We start from the raw sequence: 23,689 nt of genomic DNA, 5'->3' as shown, positions 1-23,689 counted from the left end.
CTAAGGCAAGACAGTTGTTAGGTTGCATCCGCAGGAGTTTCGTCAGCCGGAAGCCTGAAGTCATAATGCCATTATACAGAACCATGGTGAGACCTCATTTGGAATACTGTGTGCAATTCTGGAGGCCACACTACCGAAAAGATGTGCTGAGAGTAGAATCGGTGCAACGGATGGCCACCAGGATGGTCTCGGGGCTCAAGGATCTATCGTATAAGGAAAGGCTGAAAAATTTGCAGCTGTTCTCACTCGAGGAACGTAGAGAGAGAGGAGACATGATTGAGACGTTTAAGTATATTACCGGCCGTATCGAGATGGAAGAAGAGATTCTCTTTCTCAAAGGACCCTCAGCCACAAGAGGGCATACGCTCAAACTCAGGGGCGGGAAATTTCATGGCGACACCAGGAAATATTTCTTCACCGAGAGAGTGGTTGATCCTTGGAACGAGCTCCCGGTGCAGGTGATCGAGGCAAACAGCGTGCAAGAATTTAAGAGCAAATGGGATGCCCATGTGGGATCCCTTAGAGGGTTAAGCCAAGGGAACCTGTCACCAGGAGTGGGATCCATAGGATAGTAGACTTGGGGGTGGGTCAGTAGAGCGGGCAGACCTGATGGGCTATGGCCCTTATCTGCCGTCATCTTCTATGTTTCTATGTTTCTATCAACAAAGGATCCGAGAGGAAAAAGAACAAAGAACCAGCGTGGCTCACTGTAGAGGTAAAGGAAGTGATCAGAGACAAGAAAACTTCGTTTAAAATATGGAAAAGGTCAAAAACGGAAGAAAACTGGAATAAGCACAAACAACATCAACGCAGGTGCCATAAGGCGATAAAAGGAGCCAAAAGAGACTATGAAGAAAAAATAGCCAAAGAGAGGAAAAACTTCAAGCTGTTCTTTCAATATATTAAGGGGAAACGACCCGCGAAGGAAGCGGTGAGGCCGTTGGATGACCATGGATTAAAGGGAGTGCTAAAGGAGGACAAAGAAATCGCCGACAAACTGAACACATTTTTTTTTTTTGCATCTATATTTACCGAAGAGGATATACACAGCATACCGGAACCCATCAGGCTATATGCTGGAAACGAAGATGGGAAACTTACAGGGTTGACGATCAGTCAAGAAGAGGTATGGAAGCAGACTGATAGGCTTAAGAGCAATAAATCCCTGGGACCGGATGGCATCCATCCGAGGGTCATCAAGGAATTGAAAGGGACTATAGCTGAACTGCTTCAGCTAATAAGCCAATTTGTTGATCAAATCGGGAAAGATTCCAGAAGACTGGAAGGTGGCAAATGTTACATCAATCTTCAAGAAAGGTTTGAGGGGAGATCCGGGAAACTACAGACCAGTGAGTCTGACCTCGGTACCGGGAAAGATGGTAGAGGCACTGATAAAGGATCGCATCATTGATCACTTTGATGGACATGATCTGATGAGGACCAGCCAGTACAGTTTCAGTAAAGGCAGATCTTGCCTGACGAACTTGCTGACGAATTGAGCGATGTCCTGGCGAAACCGTTGGCTGAGCTATTCAATCTCTCCCTAAGTAAGGGGAAAGTTCCCCTGGACTGAAAATTAGCTAATGTCGTTCCTCTGCATAAAAAGGGTTGCAGGGCAGAGGCTGTGAATTATAGACCGGTGAGTCTCACATCAATAGTGTGCAAACTCATGGAAACACTAATTAAAAGCAAATTGGACATGATCTTGAATGAAGGGAATCTTCGGGATCCCAGTCAGCATGGATTCACCAAGGGTAGGTCCTGCCAATCCAATCTCATCAGTTTCTTTGACTGGGTAACAAGAAAGTTGGACTTGGGAGAGTCTTTGGACGTCGTGTACCTGGACTTCAGGAAAGCTTTTGACAGTGTCCCACACCGCAGGCTGCTAAGCAAGATGGAATCGATGGGGTTAGGAGAGACACTAACTAAATGGGTCAATGATTGGCTGAGTGGCAGACTTCAGAGGGTGGTGGTTAATGGTACCCTCTCTAAAACATCGGAGGTGACCAGTGGAGTGCCGCAGGGCTCAGTCCTGGGTCCACTCCTTTTCAACATATTCATAGGGGATCTGACTCAAGGGCTTCAAGGTAAAATAACACTATTCGCCGATGACTCCAAACTATGTAATATAGTAAGTGAATGCAGTTTACAGAATTATATGGCGCAGGACCTGCTTACATTGGAAAGTTGGTCCTCAACCTGGCAGCTAGGCTTCAATGCTAAGAAATGTAAGGTCATGCACTTCGGAAGCGGAAATCCATGCAGGACGTACTTCTTGAACGGAGAAACTTTAACTAGGACTTCAGCAGAACGAGATTTAGGAGTAATCATCAGTGCAGACATGAAAACTGCCAATCAAGTGGAGAAGGCTTCATCTAAGGCAAGGCAGATATTGGGTTGTATCAATAGAAGTTTCGTCAGCCGAAAGCCTGAAGTCATAATGCCATTGTACAGGGCCATGGTGAGACCTCATCTGGAGTACTGTGTGCAATTCTGGAGGCCACATTACAGTAAAGATGTGCGCAGAATTGAATCGGTTCAACGGACGGCCACCAGGATGATCTCGGGGCTCAAGGGTCTCTCGTACGAAGAGAGACTGAACAAATTGCAGCTCTACACTCTTGAGGAACATAGGGAGAGGGGAGACATGATCGAAACATTTAAGTACCTCACGGGACGTGTCGAAGTGGAAGATGATATTTTCTTTCTCAAGGGACCCTCGGCCACAAGAGGGCACCCGCTCAAACTCAGGGGCGGAAAATTTCATGGCAACACCAGAAAGAATTTCTTCACAGAGAGAGTGGTTGATCATTGGAACAAGCTTCCAGTGCAGGTGATCGAGGCAGACAGCGTGCCAGACTTTAAGAATAAATGGGATACCCATGTGGGATCCCTACGAGGGTCAAGATAAGGAAATTGGGTCATTAGGGCATAGACAGGGGGTGGGTAAGCAGAGTGGGCAGACTTGATGGGCTGTAGCCCTTTTCTGCCTTCATCTTCTATGTTTCTATGTTTCTTCGAGGGAGTAAACAGGTGGATAGACAAGGGCAACTCAGTCGACTTTGTATATCTGGATTTTCAGAAGGCATTCAACAAAGTTCCACATGAACGACTACTTCGGAAAATTGCAAGCCATGGAATTGAGGGTAAAATACTCACGTGGATTAAAAACTGGCTGGAGCATAGGAAACAGAGAGTGGGGGTAAATGGACAATTCTCAGACTGGGCTCGGTGCTTGGACCAGAGCTCTTCAACATCTTTATAAACAATAAGGACATTGGTACGACGAGTGAGATGATTAAATTTGCGGACGATATGAAGACACAGGGGGATTGCGAAGATCTGCAACATGACATAATCAAGCTCGAGAAATGGGCATCAACATGGCAAATGAGGTTCAACGTAGATAAGTGCAAAGTGATGCATGTCGGGAACAAAAATCTCATGCACGAATACAGGATGTCCAGGGCAGTACTTGGAGAGACCTCCCAGGAAAGGGACTTGGAAGTTCTGATCGACAAGTCCATTAAGCCATCTGCACAATGTGCTGCGGCGGCGAAAAGGGCAAACAGAATGCTAGAAATAATCAAGAAGGGGATCATGAACAGATCAGAGAAGGTTATCATGCCGCTGTACCAGGCCATGGTGCACCCTCACTGGAGCCAGGACATGGCCCAGCATTTAATTTCAAGGCACAACACCGATGGTGGTCAGCAAAACACTGATCAGTGCCAGCTGAATATTGAGCCCTTAGTTTCCATTCTATAGGTAGGTCATCCAGAACGGATACAAAAAACTGATGCTATGTTTTCCTGCAGGCAATCAAAACTCCATCCCTGGTTTAGCTAAAATGTAAGAGGAATGGGAGGGTGGAAGATAGAGAATGACACGGGGACAAATTTGTTCCCGTCCCCGCAGGAACTCAATTTCCCAGTTCCGTCCCCATGAGTTTTGCCACTGTCCCTGTCCCATTCCTGTAAGCTCTGCTTTATCCGCACAAGCCTCGAACACTTATGATTTTAAAGTGTTTTAGGCTTGTGCAGATGAGGATGGAGCTTGTAGGAATGGGGCAGGGACAGGAAAAGAACTCGCCGGGACAGGAAAATTATGCATGTCGGGAAAAATTTGTCCCCATGTTATTCCCTAGTGGAAGATTCCTACACCTATAATAGTAATAGGATCTCCACTGCCTAATGCTCCAATACCTCCAAAAGAGGCCGGGTTAGAAGTGAGCCTGGAAAAGATTCTAAGTGTGTCACTATGCTGCCCTCTAAAGATATTCTCTCTCCATAGCATAGCAGTTTAGCAAGCTTTTCCTACACAACTTGCCTTCAGGCTATTTTGAAAATACTGTATCCTAAGTTGTTTAGAATATGTATTTTCCATGTTTCTTCCCTCTGAGAAAAATTCCTTGGCATTATCTTTAGGAAATGTCTACAAACTCCATAACACTGAACTATATTCTGCAAGTATATGCCCACAAAGAGCTCATAGGATGCTATGCAGGACAAGAGCACAGCATTCTGAAACAATCTCTTCCTAAACGATTTCAATTCTGAAATTCCCTCACAAGGAGCACCATGTAAAAAGTTGTAGAACTCCTGGCTCTTTTGACAACAGATTCAGTCAGTATGGAATGGTGAGGAAGGAGCTTCTCAAATCCTGGAGTCTTCTCGATTCTTTATGTAGAGTCAACCTTCTTGTTAAGAGAAGATACAGAGAGGAGGTTTCGGACAGTCTCATCTGCACAATGCACATCCTTTAGTATTCTGTGAACGGGCACTATCACAGCTTCCAGGGAAAGGGATGGGAATCAAAGTATTGGATGATAGCCATGTTTCTACTCTTAGGTCCTTCCTCTTTCTCTACCTGAAATGGAATGTCCCAAACCATCTCCTAAATAAAAATAAGAAAGCTTTTCTGGTGGTGATTTGTATCTCTCATGTGATGGGGAGAAATCTGTTGGGAAACCAGTGGACCTCTTCTCCAAGAAGCCCACAGAATCCCAGGAGTGCTCTGATAGGCTTTTAGTCATCTGGTGAAGTCCAAGTGTCTGCCTGTCTTTTTTCAACATCAAGTGTGTAGACCAAAGGACTCAAGTACTGCATACTGCAAATAAAATCAATATAAAAAGCTTATCCTTTCGGCTTCCTGGTGTAGCTTAACGAAACACAGACTGTGTTGGAGCCATGAACTGACCTTTTCAGATAAGTGGTCTACTATTAAACAGCTTTAGTAGAGCCATAACATTTGCCATTCCAGTAGAAGCAAGAATCCTTGCTCCGTGCAATGTATTATGATTAAAATTCAAGCACTTTTCCAGCAACGTTGTACCACTGGTGTGGCACCTTGCTGAAGAGCTTATGAGCACATTTAAATATTTAAAAGCCTTTAAATGTTATATGATGATATTATTTGAGAAACTTGCCCAGTATTGATGAGAGGGGGGTCTTTTGTGTTTTGTTCTGTCTTACATTACTGACAGAATGATCAGGCTTCCAACAGCACTGAAACACCAATGACTCCTGGTGCCTCAATGAAGCTTCCTCCCTGATGCACTGGAAATAGATACTAATGCAGCCAATCTCAACTCCAACCCACACAAGGACAAATGTCAAGATATATATCTCAGGCAGGGCATGGGTCTCACGTATTGGTTGAATCACCCCGATCCTGATATTGATGCTGTTGAAGCTGCAGCATAGCACTGAATAAAGAAGCACTCCATCTACTCCTTGAACTTCAGCATGAGCTGCTCCTTGAAGTAAGAGTGACAGTATCCTCCTGAGTTATTTAAGGAGTATCAGAACTGGGATCTTGCAACCATCGAGGCTTATACACCCTCTCTGTTAGCATGGAGAATGAGCAGTCCTTACATCAAGGATGCTTCGAGAACACTGGTGATCTTGGTGCCAGACTTCAGTAATGTGTGATGTCTGCCTGATGTCCTGCATTGCACTCCCTTAGTACCGATGATGACAGCATTGAATCCTTCTTCTTCTTCAGGTAAGAATCAGATGACTGCTCCTAATGGGCTCTAACAAAGCTGGATATCGATGGTGACTGAGACACTCAATGTCAATGCATTCCCAGTATCCGATGTTTCCAAGGCCAATTTTAACAGACTGGTTTTATCGCCAAAATGATTTTCTCTCTAACAAATCTCTCTCTTTAACATTTGTAAACCGAGAACATAAAGAGTAGAATCATGGTCATATCCTAGGCATTGCAGGCACCACAAATGGGTATCTGTAATGGATATGGCTCTGTTGCACTTTGAACACTTCTTGAAGCCACTTTGGGCGGGGGGGACATATATTCTGGAAAAATGGCCACAGTAAAATCAAGCAACCTATGGCTGGTGACAAAACTCCAGCCATAGGCTCAAGGCCAAAAATAAGACTTTAAATCAGATGAGAAACTTAACTAATGAACTACCATGCAGATGCAAAGGACCATGCAACAGCGACTAGACTTACAGATTTTTGTGAAAATACGTGAGATGCTAATATGATTGCAATGAGAAAAACAGGTCCTATGAGCTCTGTGGAAAAGATTAGACTGAGGAGAGTGCCTGGAAGAAATGAGTGCACAAGTGTGATGAGATGGCCCAAACACTTCCAGAAAAGGTTGGTGGGCTCTGCTGATGACATAATCCATGAGTGAGGATGAACAGTCCTGCTTGTCCTCAGAGAAACACATTTACACTTGCTCTGATGCAAGTTTATTTATGTGGGTGTGTTTATGTACCAAGAACAATAGATACATAGGTTAATTTAATAAGATTCAGGTAAAGAAATTCTGGTTTGTATTCGCACATTAAAGATTTTGTTATTCCTTCTGTTTGTTTTCCATTAATTCACTGCTATCCCTTCACTCTAGGTGGAACAGCATCAAGGCCATCATTTTCACAGATCACCCAACAGATTATACATGATAATGATTTTGTTCATCCTGACCAGAGTCAACTTATCAACATATTTCCTATATATGTAAACATGAAAGTTCTAGATTAAAATAGTGGAAAATACAGATCAATATCTAAAGATTTATATATGTATATCTATCTATTCTTATTTACTGTCTCCTTTCCCACAGAAAACTGTTCAAGGTGAAGAACAGCACATAATGTAAACATCAATCGTAGTATACAGGAGGACTGACTCATCTGCCCAGATGTACCTTGAATACTTAGAAGAGCAATTTCCACATAGGTGTGTAAAGATTTACCTGGGGAATCTCCTTGGAGCCTAGTGCTTTAGGTCCCTCTCGATTCAGGAAATTCCTGTACGCTTGGAAATTAACACGTTTCTTCTCACTGTCCTCAGGACTTGTAGACTTTGGGGAGGAAAAACATTAAATTTGTGTATATTATGTAAAAGTAAGAAAAAAAATGTAAGATCCACAGTGGGATTCACTGTTTACAGCAGTGATTCCCAAACCTGCTCTGGGGGAACCCAAGCCAGTCAGGTTTTCAGGATATTCATAATGAATATGATTTGAATACTAAGAAGGTGATGGTGTATGCAATCAATCTTATGAATATTCATTGTGCTACCTTGAAATCCTAACTAGAAGTGTGTGCATGGACATATTCTGGCCACAATCCACACCCGTCCCTGGTCAGTTCTTTTCTGTCCCCACCCCATCCCCATCATTATCGGTATTGTCCCCGCACCGATTCATAGTCAGTGGCACGTGAGACACCAGCGCGCCAACAATCGAGTGCTGACAATTCAGTGCAAGACACCAGAGCGCTGCAGGAAAACTTAGGTTTAAAGAGCTCCGAGGTGGGGTGTGAGTGGGGAACCCCCCCCCCCACACACACACACACACTTTACTGCACAGTGTTCATGCTGCTGCTAGGGGGAGGGTTTGAGGGGTTAGAACCCTCCATTATAGAGAAAATGGAACTTTCTCTGATTTTTTTCGGGAAAAGTTCCGTTTACTCTATAATGTGGGGGGTTACACTCCCCACATACCCCCCAAAGGCAGAGCGAACAGTATGCAGTAAAGTGGTGGGGTTCCCCCACACCCCCCATCGGAGCTCTTTAAAACTAAGTTTTCCCATGGCGCGTTTGTGTCTTGTGCCGAATTGTCAGCGCTCGATTGTCGGTGCGCTGGTGTCTGGCGCGCGGCTGTCCTGACACCCCCCACACCATCCCCATAGTTTCATTTCCCATCCTCATCCTGCATTTAACAAGTCTTATGTCTTCTTTTTTCCCCACCCCCAGGTCCATCTTCATCCCTCCCTCTACCCCCCAGGTCCAACTCTCTCCTTCCCTGCTCCAAGCCTCAGGACCAACTCTCTCTTTCCACATCCCTCCTCTCTCCACCTCCAGGTCCAACTCTCTCTCTCCCTCCCAGACTCAGGTCCAACTCTCTCTCCTCCCTCAGGGACATCCCTATTTCCTCCCTTTCTCCCCTCTTGGCCCTGCCCCGTCTCTTTTAATTCCCTCCATCCCACCCACATGATCTGGCATCACCTCTTCTCCCCTCCTGGACCCCATGCAGCTGCCCTCTTTCCCCTCCTGCAGGTCCATATGGTCTGACATCACCTTCCTTCTTTCCTGGATTCAATATGGCTGCTCTCCCACTTGCCCACCACCTACCTTTAAAGTCAGTCTTTGGTCCTGCAGGCCAGCTCCAGCCATATAAAAGGTTGCCTGCAGCCTGCACTGAGCCTTTCCCTCTGACCCAGCCCGCCCCTTCTGAAACAGGAAGTTGCGTCAGAAAAAATGGGCCGGGCCAGGTCAGGTCAGAGGGTAAGGCCCGCTGCAGGCAGCCTTTCTATACAAATGCCGCTGGCCTGCAGGGAAGAATACTGAAGAATACTGACTTTAAAATTAGGGGCAGGCAGGTGGCAAAGAGCAGTCACATTGGGTCGAGTGGGGGGATTTGAGGTGATACCAAACCAGGCGGGTAGGCAGGTTCTAAGGCCATGAGGTTAAGGTGTGCACAGGGACATAATTTAGTTCTCACACCTACCCGTTACTGTTCCTTTTCCATCCAGCCCGTCCTGCCCCCGCAGTAATAAAAATGTTTTTGTCCCCATCTCTGCAGAATCCCAGTTTTCCCATTGTCACCATCCCCATGCACACCTCCAAATCTAAGTGGCTAAAGTTCCCCAGGACAGGTTTAGGCATCACTGGTTTACAGACTAACCCCTTTTGACATGAAAGGAGTTTCTGAATTAAGTTTGTATTTCCTGCAGCTCTCTATGTTCTTCTGCAAACATTTGTTAATAAGATCCTACCTTACTCTGCAAGCTCCCTTGTAGAAGTAAAAAAAGAAGTGTAAACAAAATTTTATATACCACCTACATCTTAATAAAAACAATCTAAACAATTCACAAATAAAATCATCATACAAAACTTTCCCTTTTTCACCCTCCTTAATAAAACCTTTAACCTTTCCTGGTTACAAACAATTCCCCTATCTCGACATATCTAGCCAAGTATATCTACTATTCTGACATTATGGATAAAAACAAGTATTTGGTGTTTTACAAAAGGATCCATAATGGTCCAGGAAGCATTTTGTTCCACAGCATGGGTGTCACTATTGAGAATGACTGCACCACAAAATATGCAATGATGAGATTTCCAATAAGCCTCTCTTGACTATAGCGCAGATTAAGTTTCAGAGCATAGAACACTAATTTCTGGGCCAGATATCTAGAGGCATCATCTTTTAATAGTTCTAAATGTCATTCACAGTATCTTGAATTATGGTTGTGTTTGTACAGATTAGGTAGCCAGGGCAACAAATCCAGTAGTGGATGCACTGAAGCCCAGAGTGGTACCAAGAAGATGAATCAAGCAGTCACATTCTGGGTTAAAGTAACTGGTGTAGTGGGTGTCTGGCCTAGCCCACATACAGAGCATTACAATAATTCAAACTAGGAACGCCTGATAGCTGCACTACCAACCTAAATAGGCCCACAGTTAGACAGAGCTTTAACTGGTGAAGTTTCCAGTTTATATAATATAATTAATGTATGTTTCCATTTATTTATCTTTAAAAAACTCAAAGGAACTTCCAACATAAAAATAACATAATACAATAATTCCACAGTCAACTCCTATCTAATATAAATTAGTTTTAACTATTCCTTTTCCAATCCAGAAGCAGTAAACTCCTCTCAAACTTATCCTAAATTTAAACTGTTTATCTTCCAGAGTTAATCAAAAGCTTGACTCAAAGCTATGCCTTCTCCAGAAATTCAAGTTATCTGTTCTCTGTTCCAGGGGCAATCTATTCTACCATGCTGATGCAGCTAGTGTACAAACTGCAAATGTACCTCCTTGATTGATAGGTAATACAAAAAGGTGATTTGCTTGAGCTGCCTGAAAGAGTATCATTAGGAACGCAGTTTTTCAAAATATATTTCAAATAATCGGGCCCCTGCAAAGATTTAAACACCAAACATCAACAACTGAAAATACACTGCTGCTCATTCAGAAACCAATGTACCGTATATACTCAAATATAAACAGAGGTAGCCTTTTTCCCCCAAAAGAAGGAGGAAAAAAGGTTGTCTCAAATATAAACAAAGATTAGAAATTTGGGTATGTGAGTGTCATAAGTAATTCCATAAATAATCACTAATTTTTTAGTTGGGGGCTGTTTGAAGTCCAAAAAAGCTGAAGGAGAGCTGGGGCCGCAACACCAACCAACGTTTTTGGACTTCACTAGAACACCTGGCTTCAGTCACACATGCAGAAAACAGAAAAACCCTTTTCAAATACAAACCCACAAATTAAAAGTAATATTGTTCAGAAACAAAACCCTAATATGCCAGACTCTGCACACAGTACACCACAAAAGAAATAGAAAGAAATGCATTTCTTCCTAAACAGTTCAAATTATAAAAACAGATGTAAATTTTCAAAATTGACTATTTCAATCACTAAATTGAAAATAAAAACATTTTACCTACCTTTGTTATCTGGCAATTTTATTTTACTGATCATCTTGCTCCCTCTTTGCTCTTAACTCTATTTCCAAAACATCCTTATACATTTGCTGTTTCTTTCCTCTCCTTCTTCACCTCTTGCACTACATCTTTTTTCATATTCAGTTTTCTTCCATTTTTCTGTCTCCATCTCAAATCTATCTTTCAAGCTCTTCCCCTCTCCAGTTTATATAATATAATTAATGTATGTTTCCATTTATTTGGACTTATCTTTAAAAAACTCAAAGAAACTTCCAACATAAAAATAACATAATACAATAATTCCACAGTCAAAATACTGACTTTTCTCTACAAACTCATATTCTCTCACTCAAACTACTGCAAAGCTATCTCACTTCAGTTTCACAATGGCCAGCATCTCATAAATTTGTTCTTAATACAGAAAACAATTGCCTGCTGGTTTACTGGTAGCCTCTCGGCTCCACCGACTGTCCTAAATCTATTTAATACTACTATTAAACCATTTGAGTTGTTTCACTATTTGATTCCCAGTTATCCTTTGCTAACCAAATATATTCCCTTTGTAAAACCAGTTTCTTCATTCTACAACAACTTCGTTCAATTAGGTGATACTTTAACACCGACACTTTCCACACACTCATTCTCTCCTTGCTTACAACCAGACTGGATTATAGCAACACTATCTACCCTAGGCTGCTCACAGATGCAAAAAAATGAAATTACAATCAGTTCAAAATACAGCCAAACCACTCTGCCACACCCGATGTTTCAACCATGTTTCCCCACTTTTTCAAAGATTACATTGGCTTCCAATAGAGCAATGTATAATATTTAAGATATTAACTCTAACCTTTAAATCACTTTGTATGGGTCTTCCTCTTCACCTTTCTTCTTTTACAATTCCACATGTATTCACCAGCACAGTCGTTAAGATCACTTAACAACTATCAACTTGTTCTCCAAAACCCTAAAGGTTGCTTGCCATGAGTCAACTAGACCAGTGTTTTTCAACCTTTTTTGGGCAAAGGCACACTTGTTTCATGAAAAAAATCACGAGGCACACCACCATTAGAAAATGTTAAAAAATTTAACTCTGTGCCTATATTGACTATATATAAAGTAATTCTCTTGAATAGGAATCAAATAAACACAAAGAAAGTATTTTATAATGCTGCCACCGCCACTGGGGAATAGGCTGCCACTGCCGCCATCGGGAACAGGCCGGCACCGAGTTCTCCCTGCTTCTCTTCCCCGCGGGACCGACCAACTCTCGCCACCCGTCGTCAATTCTAACGTCGGAGAGGACGTTCTAGGCCAGCCAGGCAGCGATTGGCTGGCCCAGAACGTCCTCTCCGACGTCAGAATTGACGCGAGTGGCGAGAGTTGGCCGGCCCCACAGGGAAAAGCAGGGAGAACTTGGCGCCGGCCTGTTCCCGATGGCGGCGGTGGCACTCAAGTGGCTAAAGAGCTGCAGTTTGCCGGCCTAGGGACAACACTGGAGGGTGGCCAGCTGTGCACCCCCTTGGGACGTAAACCCGGAGTGGGGCAGACCGCCCTCTCCCCACCCTGGTATGCCACTATCTGTACCTCACTCCCTCCCTATGACCAAAAATTCTCCTTTCTTCTATTCCCCGTGTACACAACCATCTCTTTCCCTCCCTTCCTCTCTCCAAAGTCCATGCCTTCTGTGTCCAAACACTCATTCCCTCCCCCACCTCAGCATCTCTTTCCCTCCCTTCCTCTCTCCCAAGTTCATGCCTTCTGTGTCCAAAAACCCATTCCCTCCCCCACCTCAGCATCTCTTTCCCTCCCTTCCTCTCTCCCAAGTTCATGCCTTGTGTCCAAAACGCACTCCCTCCCCTCTTTTGTGTTCCGTGTTTGCCTCCCAGCCCATCTTTGCAACTTTCTCAGCAAAACGAAGCTCAAGCCGCGAGGCTTGTCTTCTGCTTCCTGCCTGCCCTGCCACTCACAAATAGCCGAACGGAAGTATTCTCCGAGGTCAGCGCTGACGTCGGAGGGCAGGCTTTGCTTAAGCCCGCCCTCCGACGTCAGCGCTGACATCGGGGAACGCTTGCGATCGGCTATATGTTAGCTGCAGGGCAGGCAGGAACAGAAGACGAGCCTCGCGGCTCGAGATGTATTGAACTCCGCGGGTCCCTCGTCCAGCTCTCTCCTGTCCACGTGGGGCGGATCGCCCCTCTCCCTAGACTGGTGGTACTGCCCTGATGGCGGCCCTGACCGTACGGCACACCAGGCAACATCTCGCGGCACACTAGTGTGCCGCGGAACAGCGGTTGAAAAACACTGAACTAGACACACAGCATTTTATGTTGTAGCTCCCTCGTGCTGGAATTCTTTACCACCTTCTTTAAGAACAGATCTCAATTTTTTTTAAAAAATGTAAAATTCAGCTTAAATGCCTGGTTGTACCAGCAAGCGTTAAACCTTGAGTAAAATCGATGTCATTCTTTGAACTCATTAGATCATCATCCCTGCACCCTCCCCCATTTTCCCTCCTTATCCTTATAATAACCTCTAGGAAACAATCTACCTTAAGTATGAATGCACATATCTTTCCTGTCAAAATATTGTAGTTCCTTTCATATTATCTTGCACGTTTTAATGTTGTAAACCACTTTGATCTGCCAGTTAGAAAAGGCAGCATAACAGGAATAAAGAATAATAATAAAAATAATCTATTCCTGAATAGATGTATACATGCATCTACTGTGTTTCCCGAAAATAAGGCCGGCATGATTTTTAAAGATGCTCCTAATATAAGCCCTACCTCAAAAATAAGCCCTAGTTAAGATCGACCCCGCAGCCCCCCCTGAATGTCCCCGATACTCCCTGACTCCATCCCTAGTTTAAAAAAATAATCCCAGGGCCTGGCCTTCCCTCTGCAGCATATTTCTAGCCCTCACAGTGGCCAACTACTTATCCAGGATCCTCCAAGACATCCAAGTACTGCCTCCTCCTCCCTTCAATAATTCAGCGCAGTCACACTTTTTCTCTGCCCGGGTTGATGCAGCAAGTTTCACCCCAACACATGCACGGTTCAGCAACATCAGAGGTCACTTTATATACTAACGCGCCAGATCACTGCACGTGGAATTCAGCACACTTACCCTCTAGTAGAGAGTGTGTCGCTGGCCCTTGTATACCTTAGTGTGAGCTTTGCTACATCAGCTCGGGTAGAGAACAAATACAGCTGTGCTGAAATATTGAAGTGAGGACTTGCTATACCATGCTAGTTAACCATGGTTTGCCACCAAAGCGGTGAGTGTTAATGTACCAGGAGGTCTGTGATCACCATCAGTGCCGATCTTATATGTCATCTTTTTTTTTCACCCTGGTTCTATGAATAATTCTATGCATGAAATGGATGCATTGATTTGGAGGCAGAGCTAAGGGCAGACTGGGGGCCTGGGATAAGTTATTATAGGTAGAGAATGAAATTAAGTTGCTTTGAATATAACTTGGGCCAACTAAATACCATGTTTCCCCCAAAATAAGCCCTAATGCGTTTTTTAGACCCAAAATTAATATAAGACACTGTCTTATTTTGGGGAAACACGGTATAAACAGTAATAGCACAGAGCATCTCAAAATTTTGATTTGTCACTCAAGTTCAGAACAATGGCAGTACTGCACATGGCAAAATATGGATGGATGGAAAGTCAAAATCCAACAAAAACTAAATGATTTTTCTTACCTCTGACTTTTTGGGGGAAATTTTCTCTTTCTTTGGTGTGATCTTCTCTGTCTTTGATGAAATTTCTTTTTCTTTTGAGACAGGATTTGAAGATACCCGTTCTTTTCTCTGGCTATCTTCTTTTCCTTTCATAAGTGCAAGCTTGGAACTAGTCTGCAAAGGCAATGCTTCATCTGCCAGTGCCAATGGAAGGTTAAGTGACTCACCTAAGAACACAAGGATTTCAAAAAACTATACATACAAGAGGAGCCAATTAAGGAGAAAAGTACAAAAACTGTTTGAGGACAATAAACAGCTGACAGTGGTCAGCATTTCTTTAAATGCTGGCTGCCACCGGCTGAATTAGACCTAAATATTCGGTGCCCTATCTGGGTACTAGTACTGAATACGTAGGTACTAAGAGGACTGCCATGCATTACCAGAGTATCACTAATATTCAGCAGCAGTATCTGGATAGCTACCCAGTTAATTTAGAACAGCTTTTTTTCCGATCTTAAGTTAACTAGATACATATCAAGATACTGCTGTCTAAAATTGGCAGTGCCCAAGTAAAACAAATGTACTAACTTGTTATCAGCTGTTCTTGGAAGACAACAGGATGCAATTTTTTACAACATGAAGTGATGTCATTCAATAGAGCCTGGAATGGAAACTTTACTTCATTACTGACAGACAGAACTTGTGCTAGGTTCAACTGTACATGCACACCATTTCCCATCTGCCACTGTCACACAGAACCACGCAAGTCCATTTACTAGCTTAAGAACATCATAACTCCTTGGAAAGGCAAGAGGCCATATGAGGATTTATATTCTGCTTTTCTCAGAGAACACCTGCTACAGGTAAGTAACTGTTTTGGCTGAGGAGAAGCAGAATATTGAAATCCTCACAATATGAGGGCTCCCTGGCTACAGGCTGTCTTCAATAGAAAAAAAATAAAAATATAAGCAATGCTGCCATAACAGGCAGACATCCATATAGTTTTTGGTGGCAACAGACCTTTTGTTAATTTACATGTTGTTCCTGATGTGATTTTTTTGTTTAATTGTTTTAAAGCAACCTGGAACTAAAATAAATAGGCCTAAGTGGGGGGGTGGAGTTGGATTCAATCCCCAAAGAGACTCTGGAGGACTGCTTGCCAAACCTGTCACAATGGGAGTCTTGTTTTAAACAATAATGAGATGTGACTACGAATCCGATATCCAACTTGCAACTCTGCAATTTCTTCTATGGAGGCTGATCTCAAATGAGCTATAGACATCTTGCATTGCTGGTTTTAAAAATTCATTTGAGTTGTTCTAAATGCCATTTTTATATTTTTGATGGTCTAAAAGTTGTTTTAATTTTATTTTTGGTTTTGTTAATGTTTTTGAAGTTGTTTGGAGTCTCATTATTTCACAGTATGTCAGTGAAGGTCATGTGAGCTGACAAACACTAAAAAGCAGTAGTCTCACTAACAATTCATGGTGCCCATGCAGAAATCTTTCTTTGGAGTCAGGATATCCTGTAAGTCATTTTAGGAGTTCTGCCTTGTCTAAATACCGTGTTTCCCTGAAAATAAGACAATGTCTTATATTAATTTTGGGCCCAAAAAACACACTAGGTGTTATTTTTAGAATATGTACATGATCATCTCTCCCTTCCTTTCTTTCACCCCAATTCTTCCTCTTTCTTTTCTCTCCCACACATGTGCAGCATCTTTCCTCCCCTCCCTCCCACCCCAATGCAAAAGAACCCTTGCCCAGCTTCTATCCTTTCCTCCCTCCCTCCCATCCCTCGTGCAGCAGAACCCTTGCCCAGCTTCTATCCTTTCCTCCCTCCCTCCCATCCCTCGTGCAGCAGAACCCTTGCCCAGCTTCTATCCTTTCCTCCCTTTCTCCCATCCCTTGTGCAGCAGAATCCTTGCCCAGCTTCTATCCTTCCCTCCCTCCCATCCCTTGTGCAGCAGAACCCTTGTCATCTTCTATCCTTCCCTCCCTCCCATCCCTTGTGCAGCAGAACAACGACGACGCCCCCCCTCCCCGCAGCCATCCTTCCCTCCCATCCGAACTGCCGACCGCGAACGAGCTCTACATACCAGTACCTCCCTCCAAATCAGCGTCAGGCCGGCAGTACTCTAAACAGGCTGCTTCGGCCTTGTCCACCAGTGAATTCTCTCTGCCACGTTACTGATGACATCATCAGTGATGCAGCAGAGGGAATTCACCGGTGGACAAGGCCGAAGCAGGATCAAAAGAAACAAAAAGTTAAGTGAACTTTCTACGGGTTTTTGTTCACTCCCTGTAGGAAACCAAGAGGGCCATTTTTGATAGAACGTCTAAGTCCAAGTTTGGACATTTCCTGCAAGACATCCAAAGTTGGATGTGGACAAACAATAATGGCAAAAAAATAGTTTTTTTGAAAATTGTCTAGTTAGACATCTTAGCCACCAAGACATCCAAGCCTTAGGATGTCCAACTTTATTTGCTATTTTTGACCACAAAAAATCTATGTTCAGAACATCCAAGTCCAGGCCATTTAGATGTGGGAGGGACCAGCATTGTAATGGACTGGCTACACAGACATACCAATAGAGCAGAGAGGCACCTTAGAGGGCACTGCTGTGAACTTCACATAAAAGGTGCCAGAAGTACATCTCACCATAATTTCCTTCTAATGTATGGTGAGCCCTCCAAAACTCCCCCAAAACCTACTATACCTACCTGTCTACGACCCCAATAGCCATCATGGCTGCAGGTGGTACCTATATGGCAGCTGTAAGGGCTAAGATCTAAGAACAGCATCTGTGGTTCGGCAGGTGTACCGGCAAGCTACGGTGATTTTTCTCTGCAATGGTCTGTTCTCTGCATTTTCCAACAGAATTCCTGTATATTAGTTGTTGGCTATTCGGCAGACTGATAGATAGTGAGAGGGTCAGCTATTAAGTACTATAACCAAGAGTTTGGTCTCAGTATCCACCTGCTGGTCATGATGAGCTATTGCCCATCAGTAAGATCTATACTGGTCTGGAGAGTTTGCTAAAGAATACTTTTTTATGACAAGTTTTGTAGATCACTGGAAATGCCACCTTTCCTACTTAAAAAAACACTTCTCCATCTTCGGACCTTTCATCCAAATTTTAATAGGAACCAGCCTGTCCTCCGGCACTATGCCAAAACAATGGAAGTTAGCCAGCATCAGGCCAATCTTGAAACAACCTTCAGTCTCATCTCCAAATTGTTGCAATTTTCACCCAATAGTTAACATCCCTTTTCTTGCTAATGTAATTGAAAAGATTATTTTTAATCAGCTCACTCCCTTCTTGGAACAAAAGAACGCAATCTACCTTAACCAAACTGGTTTCAGACCGCATCACTCCCGTCTAGTCACAACCATCCGGAATTACATTGATCAAAGAAAATCAGTTCTCTTGATCTCATTAGATTTCACTGCTGCGTTTGATACTATCGATCATTCAATTCTACTTAACCGCCTCGAGTCATTAGGTATCTCTGGGACCGCTTTGAAATTATTCCAATCATACTTCTTCGAACGGTAATAGCAGGTTTGCCTTCCAACATCCTCATCAGAATCTTACACTCAAGACTAAGGAGTACCTCAAGGCTCCATTTTATCACCAATGTTATTCAATCTCTTTCTCTCTCTCTCCTTACTATCGCACAATCCATCGTCTTTACTATCTTTGCATATGCGGATGATATTCAACTCATTCATCCTATTCAATCAGCCAACTCTGCGCAAATTTAGGAAATCAACCAAAAACTTATTCTCATTAGTAACTGGCTATCTCAAAATTTACTCACCCATAACATCAACAAAATGAAGGCCATGCTTTTTCCAACTAAAGAAAATGAAACATTGAAATCCCAATTATGCATTTCTTCCACTCCAATCCAACTGGTACTGACTATTAAACTTTTAGGTGCAATTTTTGACAATACTCTTTCGTTCAAAGCTCCGTTGTGCAAAAATGCTTCTGTAAACTAAGAATGATATGCTTTATTTCATTTCTTCTAGACCCTAAATCTCTCAATATTCTAATCCATTCTTCAGTCTTTTCCAGCTTAGACTGTTGCAATTCCCTCTATCAGGGAATCACCCAAAAACAGATCAGGAGATTACAAATAATTCAAAATACAGCTATTAAAATAATCTTTAAAGCAAAAAAAATTTCACTATGTTTCCCCTCTTCTTAAAAAAGCACATTGGTTATCCATCACTCACAGAATCTCATTCAAAACTTTCTACTAGCATTCAAAGTTCAACTCAATCACTCCCCCATGTTCATTGACAGGCTTTTAATCCCTTACGAATCCTCAAGATCACTGAGATCATCTCAGCAACATCTTCTGACTATTCCCTCAATCCGACAGTTTTTTTACGACAGTAGTTGCACCAAGACTATGGAACACTCTTCCTCTTATCCTAAGGCAAGAAACTATTTTAAATAACTTTAAAATAAATTTTGAAACTTTTCTCTTCATAGATGATTGATAATGGAAAAAAAAAGCAAAGATGCTTACTCCAGTCAATAATAATAACAGTTTATATACCCCAGGACCATGAAGTTCTATGCGGTTTACAATGATTAAAATTGAGTGGAATTAACAAAGTTAAATCTAGTGATTAACATCTCTAGGGATCAGTTATTGTGGAAGAAGATTGTGCAGATTAGTTGCCTAAATACCTCAGGAACAGATATGTTTTTAGGCGTTTCCTAAATTCCCCATAAGTAGTAGGCGTAAGCAATTGTTCCAGATCTTTACCCCATAAAGCTGCCTGATGTGAGAAAAGATGTCGATGATGTCTTTTAAACTCCCTTCCCTGATGTTTTTTCCTGTACCTTTCCTTTTTATTTTTAACATTGTAGCCTTACCCTTTCTCACATACAATTTATCCTAAAAACAATTTCAAAATTTGACCACAAAGACTGCCTAAGAATATAGATAGTACTGAAGAAAATCTGACATGATTATTGTATAGTTTTAATTGATTGTAAATTCAACAGTTAATGCGCCGGTTTTATCTTTTGTAAATCACATAGGACTTCAAGGTATCTACGATTCATAAATTAAGTTTTATGTTATGTTTATGCTATTGTCGAAGATAGGGTAATCATTTCTTTTAGTCCTATGGATTACCTGTCTGAGAAGGTCTATGCTCTCCTGTTTTCTGAGGACTTGTATTGAAAGTTGAAACTGATTTTTTTTCTTCATCCTTTCGAGCCTAAACCAAAGAAAATTAAAGTGGTAAATCTGAATTGGTATCTATCAATTACATGCATTTTGCTTCTGTAGCATAAGATTATTGGATGTCTTTACAGCTCAAGTAGATTTTCGTCTTATGAAATAAATCTTCAACAAGAATATAAAATAGGAGTTTTTCTGATTTAGTTCAGGAATCAAACTTTATTGCTCTTCAAATGAGTAAAAAATAATCTCTGCAAGTACAGTGGTGCCTCGCATAACGGACGCCTCGCACAGCGAACGCTGCGCACAACGAACTTTATGTCTTGATTCGTACAACGAACTTCGTTTCACACAACGAAGTCGCCCGAGCTGCATCCTTCCGCGCAGGCACTGCGCTTAACTGCCCTCTCTCCGCCTGGCTCCCTCTTGCCTCCCCGACACGATCGGGGCAAGAGGGAGCTTAAGCCCTCTTGCCCCCCCGACTCCCCGACACGATCGGGGCAAGAGGGAGCCCAAGCCCTCTTGCCCCCCCGACTCCCCGACACGATCGGGGCAAGAGGGAGCTCAAGCCCTCTTGCCCCCCCGACTCCCCGACACGATCGGGGCAAGAGGGAGCCCAAGCCCTCTTGCCCCCCCGACTCCCCGACACGATCGGGCCAGGAGGGAGCCCAAGTCCTCCTGGCCACGGCGACCCCCTAACCCCACCCTGCACTACATTACGGGCAGGAGGGATCCCAGGCCCTCCTGCCCTCGACGCAAACCCCCCCTCCCCCCAACGACCGCCCCCCCCAAGAACCTCCGACCGCCCCCCAGCCGACCCGCGACCCCCCTGGCCGACCCCCACGACACCCCCAACCCCCTTCCCCGTACCTTTCTGTAGTTGGCCGGACAGACAGGAGCCAAACCCGCCTGTCCGGCAGGCAGCCAACGACGGAATGAGGCCGGATTGGCCCATCCGTCCCAAAGCTCCGCCTACTGGTGGGGCCTAAGGCGCCTGGGCCAATCAGAATAGGCCCGGGAGCCTTAGGTCCCTCCTGGGGGCGGGGCCTGAGGCACATGGACCATGTGCCTCAGGCCCTGCCCCCAGGAGGGACCTAAGGCTCCCGGGCCTATTCTAATTGGCCCAGGCGCCTTAGGCCCCACCAGTAGGCGGAGCTTTGGGACGGATGGGCCAATCCGGCCTCATTCCGTCGTTGGCTGCCTGCCGGACAGGCGGGTTTGGCTCCCGTCTGTCCGGCCAACTACAGAAAGGTACGGGGAAGGGGGTTGGGGGTGTCGTGGGGGTCGGCCAGGGGGGTCGCGGGTCGGCTGGGGGGGCGGTCGGAGGTTCTTGGGGGGGGCGGTCGTTGGGGGGAGGGGGGGTTTGCGTCGAGGGCAGGAGGGCCTGGGATCCCTCCTGCCCGTAATGTAGTGCAGGGTGGGGTTAGGGGGTCGCCGTGGCCAGGAGGACTTGGGCTCCCTCCTGGCCCGATCGTGTCGGGGAGTTGGGGAATCGGGGGGGCAAGAGGGCTTGGGCTCCCTCTTGCCCCGATCGTGTCGGGGAGTCGGGGGTGGCAAGAGGGCTTGGGCTCCCTCTTGCCCCGATCGTGTCGGGGAGTCGGGGGGGCAAGAGGGCTTGGGCTCCCTCTTGCCCCGATCGTGTCGGGGAGTCGGGGGGGCAAGAGGGCTTGGGCTCCCTCTTGCCCCGATCGTGTCAGGGAGTCGGGGGGCAAGAGGGCTTGGGCTCCCTCTTGCCCCGATCGTGTCGGGGAGTCGGGGGGGGGGGGCAAGAGGGCTTGGGCTCCCTCTTGCCCCGATCGTGTCGGGGAGTCGGGGGGGCAAGAGGGCTTGGGCTCCCTCTTGCCCCGATCGTGTCGGGGAGTCGGGGGGCAAGAGGGCTTGGGCTCCCTCTTGCCCCGATCGTGTCGGGGGTGCCAGGGACCACACGGAGTCACCCACCGTACCACCCGATTCGGGTAAGCGCAGGTATCGGTGGGTGGCTTATTTGCGGGGGGGTGCCTTATTTTACATTTTTTTCTAAAAAGGGGGGGCTGTCTTATTTGATGGCCCTGCCTTATCATCGGGGAAACACGGTAGAAAAAAAAAAAAATGAACAGTTAAGTCCCAGTTTTTGCCGCTGAGACTCTGCCCTCTCTCACTGTAAAATTAGACTCTACTTAGTCTGTCTTTAAATTTAAAAAATGTGTGTTGTTTTAAAAAACAATTATGTTTTTAGATGTATCTAAATAAAAATAATAACCAAAAATTTATCTTTTTTTATGTCATCTTAGCATATTTTATGCTGCAGAACGAATTATTTTTTTTTACATGTATTCTTATGGGAAAACGCGTTTCACATAACGAACGTTTCGCATAACAAACTTGCTCCTGGAACCAATTAAGTTCGTTGTGTGAGGCACCACTGTATTTAGAAGTACGGATTAAAAATTCTGATAATCTCATTAAGAAAAGTCAAACTCAGTCTAACTAGCTTGGTAACAAAGTCAACTTTAAATAGTTTTGCTGCCACTAAAAAAGCTTCCACATCCTTTTATTATTAAGAAAGAGTTGATACAATCAGTGAGGAAGGAAATTCAGAATAGAAAAAATTTTAAAAAATTTATTATCAATTTAATGATACACGTTATTGGTTCATACATACAAGGAGAAGCACTGGTTACATGGCATACTGGGAGGTTCCCACTAGAACTCCCATGGAAAATCAACATGGAACATCACAGGACCAAATCTAGCTCTCAAATCCCTCTGCTAAGCCCTGACAGCCAAGGTGGTTTTATGGGGTATGTGACTTCACAAGGTACAATAAGCAAGTGCTGCAGGCCCACACTGTAGCACCATCAGCACCTTTTTATCTCTGACCCACCTCCTCCCAGACCAATTACTTCCAACTGGCAGAAAAAGAGCAGATGGGATCTCTTAGGGAAAGGAAGAGATAACAGATGCTGTTAATGGGCAGACTGGATGTGCCATTTGACCTTTATCTGCCATCATGTTTCTATCTGTGACTGTCTCTTCTGCCATCTTCAATTTGAACTATCAAAAATGTATTACATTAGCCCAAGAAAGAAAATATAATTCTATCTTCTTTTTTTATTTTAATTTATTTTTATGTTAGTTTTTTTCTTTTTAAATTCTTTATTCATTTTCATATTTTACATCAAGTGCACAAAATATTGAATTACAACAAATGAATACACAATATCACTTTTATATCTACTACATAAAATTCTAAGCATATTTTTTCCCCTTCCCCCACCCTTCAAGTACTTTCCAATCACCTTATACACATTATATACCATATTATAACATGTTATATACAATTACTTTCATTACCCACCCCTCCATGTGTGCCATAAAGAAGACAACGAAAAAAGAAGAGAAATCCTACTATTCATTCATTACAATATTTTGTCAATGGCCCCCATATTTTTATAAATTTAGTATATGTCCCTCTTTGTATTGCTATTGCTCTTTCCATTTTGAATATATGACATATTGTATTCCACCAAAATGTATAATTTAGGTTACTATAATTCTTCCAATTGTTGGTTATATGCTGAATGGCAACCCCTGTCATGACTAATAAAAGCTTGTTATTTTCTGGTGAAATTTGACTTTTTTTTCTCATCATCATTCCAAATAACACAGTATCATATGATAGGGCTACGTTTTTCCATCAATGTATTAATTTGTGGTCAAATTGCATTCCAAAAACTTTTAATGTGGGGACAATGATACAGTAAATGATCCAATGTCCCAGGTTCCAGATTACAGTGCCAGCATTTATTGGACTTAGAACTATCTAATTTTTGCAAACGTGTAGGGGTCCAAAACACTCTATGTAAC

General features: G+C 43.7%; 1 protein-coding gene across 7 annotated transcripts in view; it reads right to left on the bottom strand.

Annotated features, from left to right (window-relative positions):
• Positions 1–23,689, bottom strand: part of RFC1 (replication factor C subunit 1) — a 363,193-nt gene that overhangs the window by 133,242 nt on the left and 206,262 nt on the right. For all 7 annotated transcript variants that reach the window (XM_033947362.1, XM_033947360.1, XM_033947358.1 and 4 more), the window contains 3 exons: positions 19,796–19,880; positions 14,655–14,860; positions 7,231–7,338 (listed from right to left, as the gene is read on the bottom strand). In XM_033947362.1, the coding sequence (XP_033803253.1) occupies positions 7,231–7,338; positions 14,655–14,860; positions 19,796–19,880 (399 nt within the window). The remainder of the gene's footprint in view (positions 1–7,230; positions 7,339–14,654; positions 14,861–19,795; positions 19,881–23,689) is intronic.

The sequence above is a fragment of the Geotrypetes seraphini genome, chromosome 1 (genome assembly GCF_902459505.1).
Source record: "Geotrypetes seraphini chromosome 1, aGeoSer1.1, whole genome shotgun sequence".
NCBI lineage: Eukaryota > Metazoa > Chordata > Amphibia > Gymnophiona > Dermophiidae > Geotrypetes > Geotrypetes seraphini.
Note: the sequence above shows the minus strand (reverse complement) of the source record. Positions and strands in the feature narration are given on the sequence as shown.